Below are 8,341 nucleotides of genomic sequence, written 5' to 3'. Positions count from 1 at the left end.
AGTTTGTTTGACAACATGCTTAGGCTAATTAAAAATATTTTAGTTTTCTGGTTAATTATTTGATCTAGTGATATTTGAGGTTTAATCGATTAATTAGCTTGTGGTTTTAATTACGCATTTTCTTAAATGATAGTTTGCTGATTGTGAGTAACTTGTACTTAATAGCTTAATTTCAATTAAATTTAGTTGTTTGTTAGTAATTATTGATTCTGTGAGATAAAAGAGGACAGTGATTGAGGTAAAGGCTTTAGTTGGTATCAATTGGAACTTTAGGGGTTAAATGAGATGAAAAAATTAGGGAATCTTTCTTTTAGCTAATGGAAAGATCTAGAAGGGTCTAGAAGGGGTATAAAATGTAGTATTTCATAAAGAAAAGGGGCTGAAAAAATTAGGAAAAATAGGCTAAGGGACAGCTGTCCATTTTCAGTTACAACAGGTGCCCTTATCTCCTAAAATTCAGCTGACATTCCCTATATTCCCTCCCTTTTTTTCCTCACATAGGACCCTTCCTACATTCTATAAAACGAGACGATTCTCTCTTCATTTTGGAGACGGATTTTATACTCATCTTCTGGACAGAATTTCAAAATTTTCTTTTCATCTGATACTGATTTCTTCTGAGGAAAGACACTCTCAAAAGGTTCGATTTGAAAAATACAAAAAAAGAAAGAAGCAAAAAAAAAAAGAAGAAGGAGAAAAGCTGTTTGGAATTTCAGCATACTTAGGTGGTAGTTTTCTGGGATTGTCAAAAGATTTTCAAGCGTTAGAGCTGTTGTTTGCTGACTAGATCCTGTTGATTTTCCCTGTTGCTATTGAATTTGGGAATCCTAGTCCTTGTTTGGTTAACTGTTGCTTAGTTAGTGCTTTTAGGTATGTTAATTCTCACTTATGATTCTCTTCGAGATTGTAAATGAAGATTTGAATGTTTGTTTCCATGGTTTCCATGGTTATACTCAACTCCATGCCTTATCCTTGTGTTACATTGTCATATCTGCTCTATCTTTGTCTTTCTTTTAATGACTATTTATGTTCATTTGTTTCTCTGGTAAAATCAGTACAAAATCATTCATGAACTAGTTTATGTGCTATTGTTAATCATTTTGTCTTAATGGGATCTATTAGTTGTTCCATGTTTCAAAAATGTATGAAAATTGTGAAGTAGATTGAAATTTGATGCCTACTAAGGTTAATCTATGTGTTGTTTTCAGTTAAAATGGTAGCTGTGTTATTTGGCCATTTCAAGCTTAAAACACTCATTTTCAAAATTTGAGATTGATTCCTATAGACAGATAAAGGGGCAGGAGGCTACTGAAGGTAGTAGGAAGATTTCTTATGACGTTTGGTGGTATAAAGGCTTAGTCAAAGTTCTGAATTGGTTACTGTGTTGATTCTTTAGTAATGATGCTCACATAAATGTTTTGATCCGTATAAAAGGAGTTTATTGATTACTTTAATTGTAGTAATAATCATTTTTTATGCAAAATGATCAAGGCTTAGACCTGGATTTCGTCATTTTGAAATTCATGACTAAATTTGACAAATTGTATGATTGATAGTGATTACCTCTATTCTTGCAATTAGCATATTTACTTTGTTTTAAATTCACTTTTCAATTTATTCAATCTCCTATGTTGCTGGGCTCAATTGGAGGCCCAAGCACCTTACCTGGATTTAATTTGAATTAATTTGAACACACATAATCATGTGTGCAAATCAAATATTGACTCCAACAGTTCTTAGCCATATTGCGTGACCTTCAATAATCTCAAATTAGTTTTTTTAGGAAAATCTTGAACACCGTAGTTTTTTTTAGGCCCGATTAATAATAAATCGTGATTATGGGTATAGTTTCCATGGCATAGTCATGATATATAATTCCCAATTCGAGTGTGTGTTTCACGTGACCCGACCTTACAACTTCAAATAATAATAATAAATATGTTGTAAATCGCGGGTGCGTTTCACGTGGCGCGGTTTGCAATGTGTACCAAAACAACAAGTGTACGACATCGTAACTTGTTCAAAAAATAATTTCTTAAATATTAAAAGCGGTAAAAGGTAAAGTAACGCATAAAAGGTTTTAAAACAGGTAATAAATCAGAAAATTAGGCCAAGTATTAATTGTTAAGCGATCGTGATAAAACTACGAAACTCGAAAGTGCCTCATACCTTCTCCCAGGTTAACAGAATTTCTTACCCGATCTTCTGTATTCGCGGACCATAAAATAGACTCAATTTTCTCGATTTGGGATTTTAAAATAAACTGGTGACTTGGGACACCTTAACAACTAATTCCAAGTGGCGACTCTGAATTAAATAAATAATCTCATTTCGAATAATGTCGCTTAAATTGAAAAAACTCCTCTTATCCCCTCAGAAAAAAGGAGGTGTGACAGGGAAGCTGCCTTGAGGGTTGTGAAGTACAATAAGACCTCTCCATGTCTTGGTCTATTGGTGCCATCAGAAGGGTCAGGTAAGCCTACTGTGATTCTGACTGGGGAGGATGCTTACAGACCAGAAAATCAGTAACAGGTTGGTTACTCAGTGAAATTTGGTAATGCCTTGATCTCATGGAAATCTAAGAAACGAGATATAGTTGCAAGGAGTTCTACTGAGGTGAATTTAAAAGCATGGCCTCTACAGTTGCTGAGATTACTTGCCTAACAGGCCTCTTCAAAGAGCTAGGAGTAAATGTAAATATGCTAGTTGATCTCTTCTGTGATAGCAAAGCTGCTATCCAAATTGTAGCTAACCCAATATTTCATGAGAGGACTAAACATATCGACATTGACTGCCACTTTGCACGTGAAAAAATCAAGGGGCTGTCAAAACTCATCATGTCTCTACAAAAGAGCAGCATGTTGATCTTCTCACTAAAAGTTTAGGAAGACTACCACATGATCACTTGATTTCCAAGCTAAGATTGAAAGATATCTTCAAACCATCAGCTTGAGGGAAGGTGTTAAGTAGGTAGTTAGTTGATAGTTAGTTAGTTAGCCAGTTGTCCAGTTATGTGATGACAGTTATAAGTTAAAGTATGTTAGTCGGTTAGTTGTGTATATATTAAACAATGTATTGTAGAATTTTCCTAAGTATATTGGTAGCCCAATAGGTTTAAGGCCCGTAATTAATATTTAATTAATGAGCAAATCTCATCCGTCCGATCGGTTACTTGATGGACGTACCGGATTAAGTGAGAACCTCTATAAATTAGTCCTCTCCCCACCCATTAGGGTTACCGTATTTTTCTATTCTCTTTTCCATCACTAAAGTCGGCGGTAACAAAAGTTAGGGCAAGGGGCAAGAAACCAATTCCAATTAACGCTTTCGTTTCGTGATAATGGATTACGATTCAGGTATGTTTTCTGTAACAATTTTATGTAAGATTATCATGTTCAGGATCCTGGTATAATTAAGTTTATGTTTACATGTGGTATCACGAGCCTGGATTATTTGAACTAATAATCTTCATTATGAAATCGATTCAGATTAATTATCGATAATCAATCTTACGAGATTCGTATAAGATAATTCTTCTTGTTAAAGTTCGAAGCATGGAAATAACAGAACTAATTGTTTAACCCATTGATTTATCAAGTTTTGCGTTGAATTTTGTGTAATCTTAAGCATTGCCGCTTTGGGCTTAAAGATCTGACCGATTAATGTTCTTTCACTGATTCCTTTTAATTTAACGTGTGTACTGAATTTGGTATTTTTTACTAATATAATAAAGTAGGGTTGTATGAAAAAAGCCTAAGCTTTAAAAAGCGGCGCCTATGATGAGTGAACGAAGTCATGGTCTATAGGATTCTGTAATGTTTAAAGAATTAGGTTATTAAATACCTCTCACCTAATTATGATTTCATTAGAAAGAATGGTAATTTAGTTTGTGTCTTGCCCTACTTTGTATTTGCTGTGGAGATATTTAGATTAAATTTTCGTCCATTATGTTTTGGACTATAATGTTATGCTTCTTTGTTATTTGACCATTAAAGTAATGAGGTTTCTTTGCTAAAAATTCCTGGAATATACAAACTTTAACGGTTGCACATAAATCCCACGTAATGTATAACTGTGATATGGTTCTTACATTAGTATTATGCAATAACTAATGTATTCGTTTAAAGTTAAGTAGTTTGTTAATCACTAAAGTGATCAAACTAGAATATTTAAAATATATACATATATAATATTTATATTTTATGCATGTACTAATGTTCATATAGTTTGTTAGTCACCAAAGTGATCAAACTAGATTGTTTAAAGTATTCACATGCATAAAATCTTGTGATATTTATTTTATGTGTGCGTTTATGTTTATATAGTTTGTTAGTCGCCAAAGTGGCCAAATATTATATTTATGAAAAATATGCATACATAAAAATTATAGTTTTTCCATAAAGCTAATGAAATGCCTATTATTGAAAATAAATGGATAAATTAATTTTTACTATTGCTAAAACTTAAGGATTTACCCAAAGGTGGATCAATTATTCTATGAATAGTGAATATGATGAGGTAAATTAATATTCTTTAGTCAAATATATATTATCTGTCCAAAGATGTCATATATGTTTGGTTAAAAATATTTAATTACCTATTAAATACTAAAGGGCATTTAAATTATGATAGTGCGTCATAGTATTTACCCAAAGGAGAATTGCGATATGCTTTAACTGTTTTGCTGAATCCATATTGATTTGTGAGCATGTATTATCTATTTTGCAGCTATTCCTCTTCATTCGCATGCTTTGTCTGTTACTGTGTTCAATGGATTGAACTTCTCTGAATGGCATGAACAAGTCCAGTTCCACTTAGGTGTAATAGATCTTGACTTGGCTCTGCTGAATGATAAGCCCACTGCCATTACTGATACGAGCAGTGCGGATGAGAAGTCTTTCCATAAAGCATGGAAACGCTCTAACATGCTAAACCTTATGTTTATGCGAATGAGTATTGCCAAAAACATTAAGAGTACTATTCCATAAACAGAAAGTACTAGGGAATACCTGATGTTTGTGGAGGAACATTTTTGTTCTGCAGATAAGTCTCTCGTTGGTACACTAATGGCTGAACTCACGACCATGAAGTTTGATGGGCCGCGTAGTATGCAAAATCATATCATCGAGATGACTAACATTGCAGCAAGACTTCAGACCTTGGGGATGAAAGTTGATGACTCCTTCTTAGTTCAGTTTATTCTGAACTCGTTGCCTCCTGAGTATGGACCATTTCAAATTAACTATAACACTATTAAGAATAAGTGGAATGTTAGTGAATTGTCCAGTATGCTTACTCAGGAGGAGTCAAGACTTAAGAAACAAGGGAGTTATTCAATTAAAATCATGGGTCAAGGAGCTGGTAAAGGACTTAAAGTGAAGGCCAACAAGTTCAAGAAGAAGAAAGCACCTGCTAAAGCTCCACAAGATGCTAAGAAGGAACATAAGGCAGATACGTGTCATTTCTGTAATAAAGAAGGACGCTATCAGAAAGATTTCCTGAAACGTAAAGCTTGGTTCGAAAAGAAAGGTACAATTAGTGCTTTTGTATGTTTCGAATCAAATTTAATAGAAGTTCCTAATAATACTTGGTGGCTTGATTCTGGTGCAACTTCTCATGTATCTACTACGTTGCAGGGATTCCTTACGATCCAAACTACAAATCCAAATAAGGATTTCTTGTTCATGTAAAATCGTATGAAGGCTCCAATTGAAGGCATAGGGACTTATCGTTTGATCATAGAGACTGGACGTCACCTTGATCTATTACAGGCTCTTTATGTACCTTCAGTTTCTAGAAATTTGATCTCTCTTTTAAGACTTGATGTTTCTGGATCTGATTTAAAGTTTGAAAATGGATGTTTTAATTTATATAAGAATGTTATTTTTTATGGTTCTGGTATTCTTAGTGATGGTTTATATAAAATAAAACTCGATATTGGTTTTTCTGAATCTCTTCTTACTGTTCAATATAATGTTAGAATTAAACGTGGTTCACTAAATGAAAGTTCTGCTTACTTGTGGCATAGACGTTTGGGTCATATATCCAAAGAAAGGTTAGAAAGATTAGTAAAGAATGAGATTTTTCCGAATCTAAATTTTACTGATCTTAATATATGTTTGGATTGTATTAAGGGAAAGCAAACTAAGCATAGTAAGAAAAGTGCCACAAGAAGCACCCGACTTCTTGAAATTATACACACCGATATTTGTGGACCCTTTGATATTCCATCTTTTGGTGGAGAAAAATATTTTATCACTTTTATCGATGACTTTTCACGTTATGGATACATCTATTTGCTGAAAGAAAAAATTCTCAAGCATCAGATGCGCTCAAAGTATTTGTTAATGAAGTTGAAAGGCAATTAGATAAAAAGGTAAAAATTATTATGTTAGATAGAGGTGGTGAATATTATGAAAAATATAATGAATCAGGACAATGTCCAGGTGCATTTGCAAAATTCCTTGAGTAACATGTCATATGTACACAGTATACTATGCCAGGAACACCTCAACAAAATGGTATTGCAGAAAGGCGTAATCGAACACTAATGGATATGGTTAGGAGCATGATGAGTAATTCCTCATTACCCAAATCATTATGGATGTATGCTCTTAAAATCGCTGTAAATTTATTAAATAGGGTTCCTAGTAAGGCAGTTCCAAAGACTCCTTTTGAACTGTGGACAAGAAGGAAACCCAGTTTAAGGCACCTGCATGTTTGGGGTTGCCCAGCGGAAGCTAGAGTTTATAATTCACAAGAAAAAAAATTAGATTCTCGAACAGTAAATGGTTACTTTATTGGTTACTCAGAGAAATCTAAAGGGTATGTGTTTTACTGTCAAAATCATAGTTCGAGAATTGTTGAAACCGGTAATGCAAGATTCATTGAGAATGGTGAAGTTAGTGGGAGTGTTGAAAAATAAAGTGTGAAAATAAGAGAGGTGAGGGTCAATGTTCCATTACCCATGAATGTGCCTACTTCCACAGAAATACCAAATATTATTTCAGTTGTTGAAGAATACTTTGACAACACCGAGCAACATTTGGATGAAACACTTTATGAAGAAACTAACTCACAAATATCTGACACAAATGAACCACAAGAAATACCATTAAGAAAATCTCAAAGAGTTAGAAAATCGGCTATTTCAGATGATTACGTGGTTTATTTGCAAGAGTCAGATTTTGACATTGGTCTTAATAAGGATCCAGTTTCATTTTCACAAGCCATAGACAGTAATGAGTCTGACAAATGGATTGATGCCATGAATGAAGAGTTAAAATCCATGAAATACAATAAAGTCTGGGATCTCATTGAATTGCTAGAAAGTTCTAAAAGAATCGGGTGTAGATGGGTCTTTAAGACCAAGCACGATTCAAAGGGCAATATTGAACAATATAAAGCCAGACTTGTTGCCAAGTGTTATACTCAGAAAGGAGGCATTGATTATAAAGAGACCTTTTCACCGGTCTCAAAGAAAGACTCGTTAAGAATTATTATAGCTTTGGTGGCTCATTATGATTTAGAGTTATACCAAATGGATGTGAAAATTGTCTTTCTTAATGGAGACCTCGAGGAAAACGTTTATATGGACCAACCAGAGGATTTTGAAACTAAAGGAAAAGGTCAAATGGTGTGTAAACTTAAGAAGTTAATAAATGGACTTAAGCAAGCCTCACGGCAATGGTATATAAAGTTTAATGATACCATAACATCTTTGGTATTTGTGTAAAATACCGTTGATCGGTGTATATACCAAAAGATCAGTGGGAGCAAGTTTATATTTTTAGTCCTATATGTTGATGATATTCTACTTGCTGCTAATGATTTAGGCATATTGCGTGAGACTAAAGATTTTCTCTCTAAGAATTTTGAAATGAAAGATATGGGTGAGGCATCATATGTGATAGGGATAGAAATATTCCGTGATAGATCACAAGGATAATTGGGATTGTCTCAAAAAGGCTATATCGAAAGAATTCTAGAGAAATTTAACATGAACAATTGTTCAGCAGAAATTGTTCCAACTCAAAAATGGGACAAATTTAGTCTCATGCAATGCCCTAAGAATGATGTAGAACGAAAAAAAATGGAACCAATTCCTTACTCTTCTATTGTTGGTAGTCTGATGTATGCTCAGACTTGCACAAAACCGGATATTAATTTTGCGGTCGGAATGCTAGGAAGATATCAGAGTAACCCAGGAATTGATCATTAGAAAGCTACAAAGAAAGTCTTGAGGTACCTGAAAGGAACGAAGGATTACATGCTCATGTATAGGAGATCCAATCATTTGGAAGTTGTTAGATACTCATATTCAGATTTCGCTGGATGTATT

At 33.9% G+C, this 8,341-nt stretch overlaps 1 protein-coding gene across 1 annotated transcript; it reads left to right on the top strand.

Moving 5' to 3' along the window:
- The first annotated feature begins 3,340 nt into the window (after positions 1–3,340).
- Positions 3,341–6,925, top strand: LOC142166959 (uncharacterized). The gene is made up of 7 exons (XM_075226996.1): positions 3,341–3,356; positions 4,729–4,974; positions 5,044–5,618; positions 5,772–5,845; positions 5,981–6,055; positions 6,307–6,376; positions 6,491–6,925. Exons 1-7 carry the CDS (start codon positions 3,341–3,343, stop codon positions 6,923–6,925), a joined length of 1,491 nt encoding a protein of 496 aa, XP_075083097.1.
- Positions 6,926–8,341: the final 1,416 nt, after the last annotated feature.

The sequence above is a fragment of the Nicotiana tabacum genome, chromosome 2 (assembly GCF_000715075.1).
Source record: "Nicotiana tabacum cultivar K326 chromosome 2, ASM71507v2, whole genome shotgun sequence".
NCBI lineage: Eukaryota > Viridiplantae > Streptophyta > Magnoliopsida > Solanales > Solanaceae > Nicotiana > Nicotiana tabacum.
This window is presented reverse-complemented; position numbering and strand designations above follow the sequence as displayed.